Source organism: Danio rerio, chromosome 14 (genome assembly GCF_049306965.1).
Source record: "Danio rerio strain Tuebingen ecotype United States chromosome 14, GRCz12tu, whole genome shotgun sequence".
NCBI classification, from domain to species: Eukaryota; Metazoa; Chordata; class Actinopteri; order Cypriniformes; family Danionidae; genus Danio; species Danio rerio.
In genome coordinates, this window is record NC_133189.1 from 39,358,428 (window position 1) to 39,377,128 (window position 18,701).

At 37.4% G+C, this 18,701-nt stretch overlaps 1 protein-coding gene across 30 annotated transcripts in view; it reads right to left on the reverse strand.

Moving 5' to 3' along the window:
* The window catches only part of ablim3 (actin binding LIM protein family, member 3), a 131,816-nt gene extending 119,292 nt beyond the window's left edge, over nt 1–12,524 (reverse strand). For 29 of the 30 annotated variants that reach the window (XR_012389585.1, XR_012389581.1, XR_012389576.1 and 26 more), the window contains exon 1: nt 11,967–12,524. Coding sequence is in view for 7 of the 30 variants with exons in the window: in XM_073921538.1 (XP_073777639.1) it covers nt 11,967–11,979 (13 nt within the window). In the remaining 23 variants the exon portion in view is untranslated. The remainder of the gene's footprint in view (nt 1–11,966) is intronic. The other variant, NM_001080598.1, reaches the window with a different exon arrangement.
* Nucleotides 12,525–18,701: the final 6,177 nt, after the last annotated feature.

An 18,701-nucleotide genomic window follows, 5' to 3' on the forward strand; every position in this document is an offset into this window, starting at 1 on the left:
ACCAGAGGGTTAAAAAGAGCATTTACACTCAAACAGACAATCTCTTATTCACAAAGATCACTCCGCATATCATCAGTCTATCAGAATAGAGAGTTTCATTGACTTTTCCTCATCCGCAGCTGAAGAACAATGATCCATTAATGCTGTTATTCCTCCTCCAGTGGCTCAATCTCACACTGGTAATATTGTAAGCACTTATTTCTTTGGCAGAGCGAGCCGATTTCTGGCCGACTTCCAGTGCTGTTGTGAAGTCTGTGTGTGTGTGTGTGTGTGTGGCCTACGTTCTTTTGTCAGCGTAGAGCGCAGAATAATCGTGACTCTGTTAAAAGCAGATAACAGCCACACATGAGCAAATATGAGATGTTTTGCAATATCACAAAACCAGGAGCATTTATGGTAATGTGTTTCCCCTAAAGCTTTGCTGTTTCTTTGTACCTCAAAGACTGTGAGCTCCCCATAAGCTTTCACATACAATAAAAGACAAATAAACAGAGGTGACAGCTCAAAAGAGAATAAACTACATGCCGTTAAAAGACAATATGTCTTTCAGGCATCATTCATCTGTCACTTATGGGTGACTGTCACTGTGCTGGAAGCCCACCTGTGAGTGACGCCTGCAGGGGGGTGTAAACAGGTTGTGTAATCCCTGCCTTACCACATGCACAGAGATCAGGGGAGGATATGCTGGATTGAAGTTTTTAATGGCTTCTACATTAAATACCTATGGAGTCATATTTCTGTTATAGAATGAATGAATGAATAAACTAACGAACAAATAAAAGAAATTTGCAGTTCATTTAGCGACGCCTCAAAGCAGGAAATAAGCTGAAGGAAAGAGATAAATAAATAAATAAATAAATAAATAAATAAATAAATAAATAAATAAATAAATAAATAAACAACATTTATTTAATAACATATTAAAGTTTCCCTATGATGGGTGGCGAAGCAGTGACGCTGTAGGTAGTGCTGTCTCCTCACAGTAAAAGGTCGCTGGGTCGCTGGTTCGAACCTCGGCTCAGTTGGCGTTTCTGTGTGGAGTTTGCATGTTCTCCCTGCATTCGCGTGGGTTTCCTCCGGGTGCCCAGGTTTCCCCTACAGTCCAGACATGCGGTACAGGTGAATTGGGTAGGCTAAATTGTTTGTAGTGTATGAGTGTGTGTGTATGTGAATGTGTGTGTGGATGTTTCCCAGAGATGGGTTGCGGCTGGAACGGCCTCCGCTGCGTAAAAACGTGCCGGATAAGTTGGCGGTTCATTGCGCTGTGGCGACCCCGGATTAATAAAGGGACTAAGCTGACAAGAAAATGAATGAATGAATGATGGGTTGCAGCCGGTAGGACATCCGCTGCGTAAAACAAATGCTGAATGAGTTTAAATGGCAAAAAACGTTTTTCACTTAATTTTAAGTCCAAAGAGAAATGAACTATTGTTAGTTTTTTATTATTATTATCATTTTGTGCTATATTAATTGGTTACTGAGCAGCATTAAAACTTAAAAATATAAGGAGCTTTCATGTGATTTACTAAACTACTGGTGTTTGTTTTGAAATCAATGAATGCATAATAAATGTGATAACTATGAAACTATGATTATTCCTCAGACTATAAACGTTCAATCAAAATATAGAATCATTGCATCCATAGTTGCCAATTCTGAGTTTACAGCTTGCAATTCTGACTTTTTCCTCAGAAAAAAATTTCTCACCTTTGTCACCAGTTTAAGTCATAAACTTACAATTACATCCAACAAACAGAATGTCAGATATAAACTTAAAATGGTGAGAAAATAAAATAAAAACCAAAGATAAAAAGGCACATTTTTTCTTTTCTTTATCCCATGATAGAAACAGGATTCCCTTTTATTCCCTTTCCAGTCCCTTTCATTCTTGCTTTAGTGAAAAGTACTGCTATAATGAATGCTAAAATCTACAAATGAATTCAAGTTCTAAAAAGGCCTGTCTATTATTAATATCGACTTCACGCTTTTCACAGTTCAAATACAAACAACAAGATCTCCAAATCCCAAAATAGGTCACTCTGAGTTTTCTAATCATTTCAATGGCTTAAACATATGTAGCCACATATTCCTCTTGGTTTGTGCAGAGAAAAGATTTAGCTCACTTATAAAGATGAACAAGGTAGATTCAGAGGACTACAGCATTAGCTTTAAAACACTAATGTTGCAATATATAGCAAATGGCCAGTAACATCCGGCTAAAGGTGTAAGGTGATAACCACAGGACCTAAGGGGCCGCAGCTATTTCTGCTCGCAGCGGAGGATTACAGTCACACAGGATTGTGGAAGAGTGGAGGTGACAAGGCTGATCTCTATTCCTCCATAGCCAGGCAGAAGAGAGGTGTAAACAAGACCTTGGCCAGACAGAGTCCACTTATCCTTCATAGTAATGAGCACTGGGTGAAGACCTTTAAATCCAGTGCTGGAATTAATGGCTAAGTAACACTCCCGTATCCTTATTAGGCAGAACACTTACTTGTGATAAGAATAATTCTGCACTAGAGAAATGTGGATTGGTTTACTTCAAATAACAAACATATAAATGTGTGGATGTTGATACATACAAATTAAGCTTTGGGATGCTAATGTGATATATGGCTTTGTCTGATTCAGCATGTTATCTACAATAATATAGAATTGTTTATATTTAACTGCATTTAGTTTAATATTTTGACTAACATGGTGTTTGTCTTCTGGCTATATGAGGACATCTCAGATCTGCATTTGCACTTTTCTGTGAGGAAAAGTATTGTCATACAAGTACTGTACAACATACACTTACCAGCCACTTTATTAGGTACACCTGTCTAACTGTTCGTTATTGCAAATGTCTACCAGCCAATCACATGGCAGCAACTTAATGCATTTAGGCAAGTAGACATGGTCAAGATGATCTGCTGTAGAGCATCAGAATGGGGAAGAAAGGTGATTTAAGGGGCTTTGAACGTGGCATGGTTGTTGGAGCCAGACAGGCTGGTCTAAGTATTTCAGAAACTGCTCCTCTGCTGGGATTTTCACGCACAACCTTCTCTAGGGATTAAAGAAAATGGTCCGAAAAAGAGAAAAGATCCAGGGAGCGGCAGTTCTGTGGGCACAAATGTATTGTTGATGCCAGAGGTAAGAGGAGAACGGCCACACTGGTTTGAGCTGATGGAAAGGCAACAATAACTCAAATAACCACTCATTACAAACGAGGTATGCAGAAGAGCATCTTTGAATGCACAACATGTCCAACCTAGAGGCAGATGGGCTACAGTAGCAGACGACCACACTGGGTGTCACTCAGGTCAGCTAAGAACAGGAAACTGAGGCTACAATGCACAGGCTCATCAAAATTGGACAATAGAAGATTGGAAAAACGTTGACCGGTCTGATGAGCCTCGATTTCTGCTGCGACAATCGGATGGTCGGCTGATAATTTGGCATCAACAACATAAATGCATGGTGGTGGTGGTGAAATGGTGTAGGGGATATATTCTCGGCACACTTTGGGTCCATTAGTACCTAAGTATTGTTGCTGACCATGTCCACCCCTGGCCACAGTGTACCCATCTTCTGATGGCTACTTGCAGCAGGATATTGCACCATGTCATAAAGCGCAAACTGTTCTTAAATTACCTCCACAGTCACCAGATCTCAATCCAATAGAGCACCTTTGGAATGTGCTTGAACAGGAGATTCACATTATGGACATGCAGCCCACAAATCTACAGAAACTGTGTGATGCCATTATGCCATTCATTAAAAAAATAATAAAATAAAATATAATAAAATACTGAAAATTTAAAAAAAGGTGGGAAAATTAATTTAGAAAAGAAGGTAGATACAAAAAAGAAATTAATATAACTATAGTGGTATAATTGAATTTAAGGAGTTTTTTTTTGTTAATACCAAAGTAAAAAAAAAATTAAGTAATTCATTAATTAAATAATAATATAATTAATATATTATCAATTAAATAATTGATATAACATAATTAATTAACAATAAAATGAAATGTATTGTGATGTAACGAGGGGCTGCATAGTGGCGCACGTTCGCCACACAGCAAAAAGGTCGCTGGTTTGACCCTCGGCTTAATCAATTGGCGTTTCTGTGTGGAGTTTGCATGTTCTCCCTGTGTTCTTGTGGGTTTCCTTTGGGTGCTCCGGTTTCCCCCACAAGTCCAAAGACATGTGGTATAGGTGAGTTAGGTAGGCTAAATTGTTTATAGTGTATGTGTGTAAATAAGTGTGAATGGATGTTTCCTGGTCATGGGTTGCAGCTGGAAGGGCATCCGCTGCTTAAAACATATGCTGGACAAGTTGGCGGTTCATTCTTCTGTGCTGACCTCAGATTAATAAAGGGACTAAGCCAAAAAGAAAATGAATGAATGTGATGAAACGAGAATTGATTAGTAATTTAATTCTGAACCATAATTGAGTTAGCCTATATTTGACAAGCAATCATTTCTCTTTTATAGGCTTAAAAATAGCATCAAAATCTTTTGACGTTCCTGCTGGAACCTGCTTGAGAAAAGTGGGGGTTGGGAGAAAGGTTTTGAGTGTTCAAAAACCTGTTTGTAGTACGTGGGCCTCTGGAGAAGCTGACCAAATTTGATATATGACTATTGCTACAGTCCAGCCAGCACCGCTGAACCGACAGGAGCTCAACTGACCCTGTCAGACAAATGATCGCTCAAATAAGCCAAACCCAAGGTCAGACAGAATGAGGTCCGAGGGCCTCAAGGACTCGCTCCGGCCTTCGATCTGCTCTCAGCGTTACTAATAATTTGGGAATTCAACTAAGTTCAGAAAAATGTGTTAGGTCAGGGTCATCTGATGTGTGTCACTCAGAGAATCATCAAACCTGATGGCTTCTACACAAGAGGATTTATCAGATTATTTAACACACAATGGCCTTTAAGAAACCAGACTGCAAACATTTACTTTTGAATATCAGTCAGTTGGATGTTAGCATTGCTCACTGGACTGGAAGACAGTACTAGGACACAAGAAACCAAACATTCTTGAGCTTGGCCCACTAAAAGAGTCTGGCAAAATCTCTCTGAAAATAATCTGGATACTACAGAGAAGACAGTTAACACGGAGGAGCGCAGATTCTGCCCTCCTTAGCAGTTTCAAAAATAAAAACGCTGAGTAATAATGTAGATTGTGCCGAAACACTGATTAGAACTATTCCTTTGCATGCAAATATTTGTTAGTCAAAGATAAGTGACTAATTAAGTAGCAAGATTTCTTTCTGTTGCTATAATAGCAAGGCGCAACTATACAATTACCACATCTATAAGCTACAAGTAGTACTCTTTCCTTGCTTTCTATTATATATGCCTTGCAGATATTCTAGTGAAGTAGCACTAAGTCTTTCTACTGCTTTCATATCCACGCAGTCCTACATCAAAGATATTGCCCTGTATATATGTAAGCCAGTGGAAATGCATGGAGAATTAAATCTTTAGGAAGGATTTGTAGGAAATTCAACCCTGATCACAATGCCGTTTTTTTCTCTTTATTTCCCAGTGCTGCTACATCATAACGCTGGCCAACAGGAATGACAAATGTGTGCTGACGCTGTGCCGGACTGCACTCCAGATGGGATGAGAGTGTGTTTACGGTGCCATAGTGGGTTTACGTCTGCTGACACACTAGCTCAGATCAAATCAACTCCCAGGTAGAGCGTATGCATTATGCAAATAGATGCTACAGAACATCAAGGCAGAGGCATAAAGCATGATATTTGATCAGCGGAGGCTCCATTATAACCGGGGTAAATTTTAAGCTTGTCATCCCTAGTTTTTGGAAAATATTCATTCTACTTGAAAAGAATCTACTTTTACTTCATTCTACAAGTTTCATGCAAGTATATAAAAAATAAAATTTAATCAAATGATTGAATACTATCAGTAAACTTTCATCTGTGAGACTGCGTATAGTACTAGTGGGGCTGTGCATCAATAGAGTTCAATGTTTTGGTTTTCACCTGTGACATTTCCAGTACTGAACTGAACTGAACCGAAGCACTTTTAATTTACTAGAACTTTATCTATAAGCTACCTTGACACAATCTACATTGTAAAAGCGCTATAAAAAATAAAGATGAATTTACCTGAGTATTACTGTATGCATACTATACTCTTAAGTACAGTATAAAGGTTCCAAAGGACTGTTTTACAAAGAAATACCATTTTGGGTTCCCAATACATAAAAAACTTTTCAGTGAATGTTATTATATTTTACTTTACATTTCCTTGACATAATTTAGGACATACTTCCTTCCATAAGTGCATAATACAGGCACAACCATTTAAATCATTTTGGCTCAAAACGTCCGGCCTCATTAACCTCCATTCATTTTTAGACATTAACAACCGCTCGTTCTGCTGCTTGATGTTGCAACCTGATATTTTCTTATTATATTGTTCTACTTCTTATGCATAATCATGAACACTTGTTTATAGAGCGAGTAGTTTGACCGTTCTCTGCCGTTTATTATTATGCACTTCCGCATTGAAGAATAAGGTCAAAAACAAAGTCTTACCTCTGATTTATACTTGGTGATGGTGTCTGTGGGTGTCACCATTCAAAATTTAAGTGCAGCTTTTTGCTAATATTGTCTAATTGCTCATTGTCATAAATTAAAATAAGAATGCATGAGAGCCGAGCAGTGATCTGAAAAATAAACCGTAAAACTCTGACCAACGTGAGGAGAGTTTCCTTGAACGTGACTTCGTTTTAGCTCTTTTGGTATATTTAGAAACTTTGTGAACCACACCAATTACAAAAAGCAACACTGCAACAATTTTAATGCCTGTTTCAGAACAAAACAATTGATTTCTCCAGGTGTGAAAGCACCCTAGACACAAAATATGACTGTTATGACCACCATACAAAAGCAATGAATAATCAAAAGACCAAAGAGATACCTTTATCAACCTGGCAGTAAACCAGTTTTTTTTAGCAAAGCTTTGTTTAATGAAAAGGTTCCAGTGATGTTATACAGTAGGTCTAGATCGCCCCAAAATGAAAATTCAGTAAAGTTTTTTTTTTCATTCCAAACCCATAAAACATTTTAGGTGGATTATTTTGAGCTTAAAAAATGAAATCTAAGAAATGTACATCCAGAAAAGGGCTCATGTTTATATTCTTCATAAAAAGATCAGAAAAGAAATCCAACCAAACTTTCTGACGAAATATGATGGTACAGATAACTAATTTTACTTGATTTAAATTTTTTATAGAAGCTCTACAATGCTTGCTTGGCACAAAAGAACTAATGAGGTTCATTCTTGAGCTTCCACATGGACCAATCAGGTGTGTTCTGGTGCATCAAACAAGTATGCTTCAGCTCATGTTCGCCGATGAATTTGTTGTGACTTAAAAACCTTAAATGTAATTGTTTCACCATATTTAATATAAGTGATATAAGTGATCTTGTCTCCTCAAAAGTTTTGGGTTGAACTTGTTACTAGGTATACGGTACTTACGAATAGACACAAATATTTATTTATAGGCAGGGAAAATGCCGACATTATTTGATATTTCTTCGCAAAATCTTGGGGGGAAAAATGCAGAAAGATTTTGGCAGTGCAATAACTAAAACTACAAACAAGAAATAAAAAAGCAATCATGTTTTAACTCTTATTAAGGTTTACAAAACCCTAACAATAAATCTAATTAGATGCACTTGTTTGATTAACAAAGAAAATCTCTCATATAATATATCTACTAGGACTACATGATATTGGAAAAATCTAACATTGCAGTATTTTTTATCCTGCGATATACATTGTGATGTTAATTCAATTTCACAAGATGGACAACTTAACTGTTTTATGTTCAACCCTCTTAAATTTGTAAAAAAAAAAATTAATTTCATTTAATTTAATTTCTTCATGTTGTCCCAACTCAAATCGATTATGTGAAACCCAGCATTTTTTACAAAATCATTTTAGATTGATTGGGATGATTCATTGAACTAACATTCAAATACATTTATTATTTCCACTCCCTCTCTTTAATAATCTTATAAAGTGTCATCATTTTATTTGAATAGTCACTTTTAACGTAAATACATTGAAAGCTTGAAGTCAGAATTGTTAACCTCCCTGAATTATTATCCCTCCCCCCTGTTTATTTTTTTTCCAATTTCTGTTTAACAGAGAGAAGATTTTTTCAACACATTTCTAAACATACTAGTTTTAATAACTCATTTATAATAACTGGTTTATTTTATCTTTGTCATGTGGACACTGGACAGTAAATATTATTTTACTAGATATTTTTCAAGACACTTCTACAAAGCCTAAAGTGACATTTAAAGGCTTAACTAGGTTAAAAAATATATAGCTTAAAGGGGCCTTTAATGACCTAAAAATTGATTTAAAAAAATTAAAAACTGATTTTATTCTAGCCGAAATAAAACAAATAAGACTTTCTCTAGAAGAAAAAATATTATCGAAAATACTGTGAAAATTTTCTTGCTCCGTTAAACATAATTTGGGAAACATTAAAAAGAAGATTAAATAATTCAAACGGGGTTTAATAACTCTGATTTCATGTGTTTATATGAACAAGTTTGAAATGACATGAGGTTGAGGAAATTATTTTAAATGTATTTGTTTTGGAGAAGTAGATACCGATTAAGAACCTTTGTCATTTAATTTTGTCAATTAATATTCATGAGACAAATGTTACACTGCGTCCCACTTTTTCAAATCACTCCTGCATATAATTTCTAAAGCAATATTTGGAGATTGATAATAGTCTTTGTCAAAGTGACAGTCAATTAATCCAAAATGTTCTTTTGCGCATACATAACAAACAATAAACTAACTCTATATGCCAAGATCATGACAGTTAATTAAATTGCTTTGTTTGTTTCTGATATTGACTCACGATCATTTTATAGCCACAAACTCAATTAAGATCACATAAAAAGTGCAGTTATTTTAAAGACAAATAAAGGCAAAAATAAGTGTGCCACTGTTACAGATAACAGTTGTGTGGAAATTAGTGTTGACAAGATCTGAACACTGCAGCCAAACTGGGTTCCACCTCATTGCTCTCAAATGCCTAGCATGACAGGTCAGTGGTGACGGAGGCACTTCTGTGTATGTGTGCATGTGATTGATGTAAGGGATGCTGAGTCATGAATGCTGACACAGGAAGAGCAGAGTAGGACAACTTCAGGAACCTCATTCTATCTAGACAGTCACACATTCATTGGCTGATGTTTCAGCACCTATAGTAGGTTTATATGCACCCCATTCTTCTTTTCCTATATCTACTGTAGTATTTACTAGTATTGTTAAGGCACTGAAACCTTTGAAATTCACTCTGCTGAAGGCAAGAGGATCAATAGAGGAAAAAAAAGACAGACACAAAGCACAAGGACTGAAAAAAAAAGACTGAGAGAGCGTTCCACTACTTGCTTGTTTGCCTGTTCCCTCAGTGGTGCAAAAAATAGAGTGCAGTTGATAATGGCAGTTGACCATAAGAAATCTAGGGAGCAGCTAATGAAGAGAGACCAAGTGACCTCTGTGTAATTGCTCTGTATTTTCACTCGCTCAAGGCTAACATGCCCAATGTAGTGTACAACACGCTATTGTGCATTCAAATGCCATGTGTCGGGTTGTTAGGTAAGTTTGAGACTTGGTGTCAGATGGGCAATCCTGCCTTGCAGATTTCTAGAGTAAAAAAGTGTGATTACTGTATGTCATGATCTTCAAGTGCATGTTCAACAAAACACTCCAGGTCTCTTGTGGATCATGCATGCGGGTTCATTTGCTGGTAGCTCTCCAGTCTTTTTTTTTTTTTTGCCTTTGCCATGAGACACAACCCGGCCACTGCACTCATTCGCTTGCCATCTGTCTGCAGCTGAAAACACTTGCTCTCCATACGGTAGCGTGCTGGTGGCAGCCCCATCCCCAGCTGACAAGCAAAATGCTTTGAAAGAGTGAATAAAGCAAGCTCAATTGGCTGATGTGACATTGTTTTATCAGAGTGAGCTGGTGCCGAGAGCCGTGTGTCCTGAACTAAGAGGAAAAATAGTAGAGGGATTAGTTTAGAGAGTGGGACATGTGGGCAAAGCTTGTCCATCCGCTCATCAGCTGAGAATGCAATTTAGCAGCTTGCTGCAAGAATGCAAACCATTTCTAAATCACAGAACAGCAAGGCATTTGCCAAGTAGGCATGACATACAGAAAAACAGCCCAATGGCTATGTTCTTAAGTCTCAAATTTTTTTCCATAAAGGGATCATTATAAGATGCAGCAGTCATGCCCTTGCAGCATCAGCTGACTGAAGCACAAGGCTCAAAGTGGAACAGCTCCTTCATGATCTTTCATTCTCTGTTGGTAAACATCTCCTCATCTGACAGATTTCCACAGCATGAAATCAGTAATAATGATCTCACTGATATGATTCGATAAGAGCAGAACGAATGCAACCAAGCGTATCTGACTGACATTAAACTGGACACACCGGTAAACAGAATATGCTCTTCTAAGTTGTATCATGAGACATTTAGTTTGCATAAATGGCATAGGCGACACGGTGGTGCAGTGGGTTGCGTGGTCAACTAAGAGCAAGAAGGTCGCTGATTCAAGCCTCAGCTGGGTCAGATGACATTTCTGTGTGGAGTTTGCATGTTCTCCACGTTCACGTGGGTTTCCCCCACAGTTCAAAAACATGTGGGATAGGTAAATTGAGTAAGCTATGAGTGTGTGAATGAGTGTGTATGGGTGTTTCCCAGTGCTGGGTTGCGGCTGAAAGGGCATCTGCTGATAAAGCCAAGTTGTCAAGCAGTTTTTTGACATACAGCTTCTGTCAGATTCAACACAAGTCAAAAACTTATAAAAAACACTTAAATTCAGGGCAAATGAGAATCGTTTAACTTTGTGATGATAATAATGGCATGAATCAAAAATAAAATCATATTTATATCTATCATTTATTTATTCATTGATTTTCTTTTCGGCTTACTCCCTTTAATAATCAGGGGTTGCCACAGCGTAATGAACCGCTAACTTGCAACCCAACACTGGGAAACACTCTTGCATTCACACATATTCATTACGGCCAATTTAGCTTAACCAATTCACCTATACACCACATGTCTTTACACTTGTGGTGAACCGGAGCACACAGAGAAAACCCACACGAACACGGGAAAAACATGCAAACTCCACACAGAAATGCCAACTGGCCCAGCCAAGGCTCGAACCAGCAATCTTCTTTCCGTCATCGTGCTACCCACTGCGCCACCGTGACGCTCCATCTATTATTTTATTATAATACAATATTTATACACATTATTTTATTATATTATAAATTACCTAATTATTTTTATTATACAACAATTGTTATAGCTTTTTTATTCTGTGTTCTTTGTGTTCAGTTTCTTTGGCATAATCTACTTGGTAAAAAGCTCTATAGAAATAAAGCTGAATTCAAATCATTAAAATGCCCTATTGAGTGACTGAGGTAAAGTTGGTTTTATGTTCACACGTTTGTTCAGGAACAACTTGAGAAAACCCACTCTACTGTATATTGTTTACCAAGGTGCTTTAAACATTCAGTCTGAAATCACAACATTAGCACTATTTACTTGACTATGAACAATCCTGTGCTTTAGTGATTGGAAATGTCACTATTTACAATTTACAAAGAATCTGTGAAATAATATTATTAGGGATAAAGTGCGAATGTGTGAATATGAAACCAACTTTACCTCAATTATTCAGCAGAAACAACGTTTTTTGGATAGGTCAGGAGCAAGAGGTCAAACGCTTCAATATATGACAGCAGAATGAGACAAATTGCTCTTATTTCACAAGGTCATTATAAAGTTTATTTTATCATACGAATTCTATTGCTTCAAACATTTGCATTAGCATTTCATTCATCTTTGTGATTACCGAAAAGAAACAATGGCAAGAATTTACTCACCACTCGTGCTCATGATGCTGAGACAATAATCCAAGAGTAGCTACAATTTAATATCCAGACAGCAGCGGTCGACTATTGTTCCACCGAATAAATCCAGTTACTGAGCCTCAGCTTGAAGTCAGAGTCGAGCCGTCAGAGTGGGATACAAACTCGCGGAATAATTAAGACAAATGTTAACGCTCCCAATGTGATTCCCGGATCACAGGAGGGCAGCGATCACTTGGCTGATAATGGGAACGGTGGGCTTAAAGTAAAGCAGCCTGTGAATGCATGGCGGACGACCGGCCTCAAATAAAGCGGAATGTTGCCAAGTCACATTCCGCGATCTTCTGCCGTTTTCTCGGGTAAAGCAAGCCTGAGACAGTGTTTCGTACAGTGGACGAGGCGCTGTCACTGTACTCGCGCGCTCGCATCTATGGAAGCGCGCCGGGGTGACGTCACGCAGCGGACTGGAGCAGCAGCGTGTTTTCTCGCAGCTCCGCCACACTGCGAGATTCGCTGATTATAACGGCAGTGCGCTCCGGTTTCGTCTTGTCTCTTGCAGCGGGTTTGAGGTGTGAGGTCACGCTGGGGGAAAGTTGAAGGGTAGGGTGGGTTTTAGCAGATTACGGCATTTACCGTGGGCTGTGTGGATGTATAGCGCCCTCTTATGTAGACACGGTGCAAATAGACACAGAGGACAAATTGGCTTAATTTAGAAACCTGCCCGCCAACAAAAGCTCCTTATTATGACGATAATTAGCCGTTTAGAGGTGAATTGCGCGCCAGGAAAAGAAAATTACCACGCTTTATGTGTAATGTATATTATAGAAAAAGATAATTAAGTTGGCTAATTATTAGTCATTAAATGTTATTGATTATATTATACAGGGTTAAATAGAATATACGCTATAGATGTAAGAATATATGATACTCATTTATTATTACAATAAAATCTATTTAATATTTAAACAAAATAAAAATACACGTAAAAGGCCATAATATAATAATAATAATAATAATAATACAGATGATGATGATGATGATGATGATGATGATAATGCCTTACATTTACACACTCAAAGTGCTTTAAGTATTTTTGGGTGGAATCTCCTCATCCACCACCAGTGTGGGCCCTAAGCAATTCCAACCAAAAGTTCTAAACTGCACCTTTTGTTAGCAAAAAATATTCATTAGATCTCCTTATCTACATTTTATCCTAATGCAAAATAATAATAACATGTAAAGCACATTTGCCAAACTTTTTAAATTATTTGTTTTCTTAACATGAATTTACAACTAAAATAATAAATAGACTATTTAATTTTAAAAACTAATTATTCACTTGGTTTGATTGAAGGTGGGGGACATATTCGCACAGATATTATAATTACGTTCAAATAAAAAATGTTAGGACCTCATTGTACAAAATATGATAGAAAACAATGTTACAATGTATAGGTATCATCTAGGTATTTATTTGGGGTCCCACAGATTTCCAGGGGCCCTAAGCGGCTGCTTACCTTGCTTATTGGTTAAATCCGCCCCTGGCAGCATCCACCTGGATGTTGTGACGGCAGCCATATTGCGCCAGACCACACACCAGACCAGATGATTGGAGGAGATGAGACAGAGTGAAGCCAATTATGATTAGGAGGCCATGATGGCCAGTGGACAGATTTGGCCAGGATGCCAGGGTTAAACTCCTACTCTTTTTCGAAGGACATCTTGGGATTTTTAATGACCTCGGTTTAATGTGTCATCCGAAAGACGGCGCTCATTGAGCAGTATAGAGTCCCCTTCACTATGCTGGGGCATTAGGACCCACACAGACCACAGGATGAGCACCCTAATGGGGAGGAAATACGTACAGGCTGAAAAATGAAATTGTTACTATTTATTTAATTTATAACACTATTACTGCCACAAACACTATTACTACTACATAATAATACTACAAAAATAAATATAATGCAAATGATACATGTTCAGCCATGCTCAAACTGGCTGTAGCCCTATAAAATAAAAATGGTAAAGATTCTACAAAAATATAAATCTATAATGTACACAATTCTAAAAAACTAAAAAAAATATAAAATAATAAATATTATTAATTTAGCCAGTACAAAATTGTGAGGGCCACTGAAACCTTGTTAACTGAACTGGGCCACTGTGAGGGCCACTGAAACCTTGTTATTAGCAAACAACCAAGTTTGTTGAATAAGACTATATAAAAACTCACTCATTCATTTTCTTTTTCCTTTATTATTCCCTTAGTCCCTTTGTTAATCAGGGGTTGCCACATCGGAATGAACCACCAACTTATTCTGCATATTTTAACGCGGCGGATGCCCCTCCAGCTGCAACCCAGTACTGGGAAGCACCTATATACTATTGCATTTACACTCATACACTACGACCAATTTGGTTTATTCAATTCACCTAGAGTGTATGTCTTTGGACTGTGGGTGAAATCGGAGCACCGAGAGGAAACCCACGCACACACAGGGAGAACATGCAAACTCCTCACAGAGATCCTGCCAAGGCTCGAACCAGCGACTTTCTTGCTGTGAGGCAACCGTACTACCTAATGAGCAGGGCCAGACGGAATCTGCGGAAGTTTTTTGCTTTTTAGTCAATTTTAGTAAAAATCTTCGGATTTCTGCGGAATTAGTTTGGGAGTATCCAGCGGAGTATCATAACTTAGACCTTAATATATTAAATAAAAAGCAATACATTACTGAATAAACACTGAATGAATTCAGAATTATATTTGCTTAAGTAAATAAACTGAATTAATGATGGGCTGAAAATCTGCAGAAATCTGTGGAATTCTGCGGAAAATCTGTAAAAAATCTGTGGAATTCTGCTCGCGCAGATTCCGTGTGGGCCACCCTATAAAAAAAAAAGAAAGAAAGAAAGAAAGAAAGAAGTTTTTGCTCACACTGATTTATTGTTTGTTTGTTTGTAAGTAATTTTAAATCAAAGTCAATTAAGAAAAACCTCTTACCAGGCAAGTTCCCATCTGTTTTACTCATGACATACACTAGAAGTCGCTCTTTCCCCACTTTACCGAGGTCTGTGTCCATTGCATTACCTCTCAGCCAGCCCGGCATATATTCCTTCCTTCATCTATTCATTTTTCTTCAGCTTAGTCTCTTATTTATCAGGGGTCGCCACAGCGGAATGAACCTCCAACTTATCCAACATTTGTTTTAAGCAGGGGATGCCCTTCCAGCCGCAACCCAGCATTGGCAAAAACCATATACACTCATCACACACTCATCCACTACCGCCAATTTCAGTTTATCCAATTCACCTACATGTGTTCTTGATGTGAGGTGACAGTGTTAACCACTGAGCCACCGTGTCACCCACATGTGTTTCTTTAATAAAAGAAAAAACGTCACTCAGAACACTGTTGCCTACAGAGAAAAATACAGTATGAATGACTTTACGCCAGTGCTATTTAGAAAAGTAATAAATCACATTCATAAGTTCTTTGTTCATACATACATTCATCATACACCCACAGACCTGCTCCTCAGTAAATCCTCTTTTATTGCTATTTTTATTCAGAATTAATAAAAGCCTCAGTCTGTGTGGAGACAGACAGGCAGTTAGATTTAACAGGAAGTCTCTTATTTGCAGGTTGTTCTCTTTGTGTGTGTGAACCCAAAGGCTGTGTGAGTTAGGAGTATTTTACTGTCATGTGTATACAGAAACAAAGGCCAAGAGGAAACGGTACAATGGAGGGATGTGACAGGCGCCTCGCACACTCTACATTTCTTCCTCTCCCAGTCAGTCTATCTCACTCGGTTGCTCTCTTTGCCTGACCATAGTGCTCTCAGCCTGACAATCAGATATTTTGACAGGGCCATAAGGTTCGTGTCTGAGACAGACAGTGTAAGCAGTCAGCATTGTTCTGCCTGCCAGCATCAGCACTTTCCATCTGTATGAGAAAAAAAAATTTTGATATGTTGTTACGTTTTAGTTTGCCGTTTTTCCATTTTGATTATCAAATTAAATTTTAAATCTACAGTCTTTTGCAAAAATTTGGGCACAATAATGTGCTCTTTCTTTATAAGCGAAGATTGCAGTGGAATGCAACTCGGTTATTGAGGAAGCTAGATAATGTCATGTTTTTCAGACAGAAATAGTGTAGCAGTAATGAGATGTGTGAATTTAAATTGAAACTGAAAATTAGGCTATGCAAAAGTTTGAGCACCCTCTCTTTTGTGTGGATTTCAAAACCTGTAGTCACTTAATGCTGATTGATTACAACACAATTTGTTTTGAGTGACTCAGTGAACCTTAACAATCCTAACACAGGTAAAACCAATTATGAAAAAAGATATTTAAGATAGCTTATGGATAGTTGTGCTTCTTCTTAATGTGAACTTGAAAGTACGAACATGTGAACCTCAAAAGAACTTCCTAATGACCTAAAAACTAGGATAATTCACCAGCATTAATTAGGGGAAGGATGCAAAAAGCTATCACAAAGGTTTAAAGACTCTATTTCCACAGTCAGAAATATAGTAAGAAAATGGAAGGCCACAGGAACAGATCTTGTGAAGGAAAGATGTGCTGGACCAAGCAAAATCTCTGAAACGCAAAGGCGAAGAATGGTTAGAATGGTCACAGACAAAGAACAGACCACCTCCAAAGAGCTCCAGGAACATCTTGCTGCTATGTCATTGTACATCGTTCCACAGTTCAGCATACTCTTCTCAAAGAGCAGCTCAATGGAGGTTGATGCAGAAGAAGCCTTTTCTACATTCTGCCAATAAGAAGAGTTGTTCAAGGTATGACAAGGCTCATGGACAAGCTAAGAGCTTGAAGTTACTCCAGGGTTGGATGTTTCAGTAGGACAATGACCCAAAGTACAGTTCCAGATCTACCAAAGAATTCACATGATACAATGTACTAGAATTGTCAAACCAGTCCCCAGAACATCATCAAAAATTGGATCATCAATAAAAAATAAATAAATAAATAAATAAATAAAATGCAAAGGAAGAAAGTGCAAGGAAGAATGGTCCAAAATGTCTTCAGCAAGAATTCAGGGACTTATCCTTGACTTTAAGAAGCATCTATTGGCTGTTATTTCAGCAAAATGTGGCTATATGAAAGATTGATGTCATTTTTCTGTTGGGGTGTCCAAATTTTTGTATAACCCTCTGATCTTTTGTTTTACAGCCTATTTAGGTCAAATCACTGGTTAGTTATTTGTTAGGCATGTACTGTTTATCATAATACAGTCATTAAGACATAATTAAACTTAGTGACTCACTCCACACAATTGTGGTTTATTTCATTTACAGATGTTTGTCACATAATTTTATAACCTGCATAGCTTGGATTTTCATTTTATAGCATATCTTTGTGCATATAATGTTTATTAATTTCTTAAAGCCATTCCATATGGTTGTATTCATGGTGAGAAACAATTAATTCATAGGTCAGTATTTCTTATACAAAATTTTTCCTTACACACAAGTTGAATGAAAGCCAATTTGGAATGTTCAATTCACCTAACCTACATCTTGGGCTGTGGGAGGAAACCAGATTTTACAACCTGCAAATCTGGACAGGAGTGTGTGCATACTTAATCTGAACCAGAACCATGACACAGCACAGTTTTCCCACATGAAAAGAATACTATAGTAATTTACTCATTCATTTTTTTTTTCAACTTAGTCCCTTTATTATTCAGCGGTCGCCACAGCAGAATTAACCACCACTAGTAATTTATAGTAAATAAACACAATAGTGTTTTGAACCACTAAAGTGTATTATACTGTATTTACAACAGTTTGTTAATGAAGCATGCTGTTAATTATAGTAAACTGGTTGTCTGTACTGTAGCATTTAGTTTTTACCATAACTCTAATCTCTGTTGAATTGTAGTTTAATATACCCTAACCCTATGGTTGTACAAAAGTAAAGTATTGGGTAATTTGTTTTTATTTCTTGTATTATAAAATTACGACAACAGGTTAATAGTAAGGTTATTTCTTTTTCTATAAAATGGCTACTTTTTCATATGGGTTGGCAGATGGCCCAACAACATTCTAAAAGATGCTGACAACAGAAAGTACTTAGCTTAGCCTACAACTTGTAAGAAACATTGTAACAACATGCTAGCAACATCTTAAAATTCTCTAGCACCTTGCTGTTAATGTGCTAATATGTATAAAGGGTTCAGATGCAAAAACCTCTTAGAGCCATATTTTGTTCGAATATTAACATTTTTCTCAGGCTCCTATGTCTTGATTTAGTAATTTCACTTTTATGGCGAAGAATAGGACACTTTCATTACTTTAATATGAAATAACTGAACATAAACATAAGAAGCAAAGAAAAATGCTCACTGTAGAAAAAAATTACAGATGGCATGGTTTATTCAGTCTATCACTATTCCTATTACATTAAATGTGCTTACACCTTGTTAAAACAACCAATAATTTCATATCCTGCATACATGTACCGTTACTAGAGTGTGCACAGACAAATAATCTGTAGCAGGAATAATTTTTTTGTGTGTTCTTTTAGCGGATGTCATGGGCTTTACTGCTAGTCAGGGCACTGGATTTACCATTGTACCAATATGACAGAGTCCACAACAACAGGAAGCTGCTCTTCCTTAGAGCAGTGGTACAAAGGGGCACCGGAACGCAGTACCTCTCTGAACTACCTTCACCGAGGCACAGAGGTGCTGCCCTGAGGTACATTTCCTGAGCCTTTTTGGCC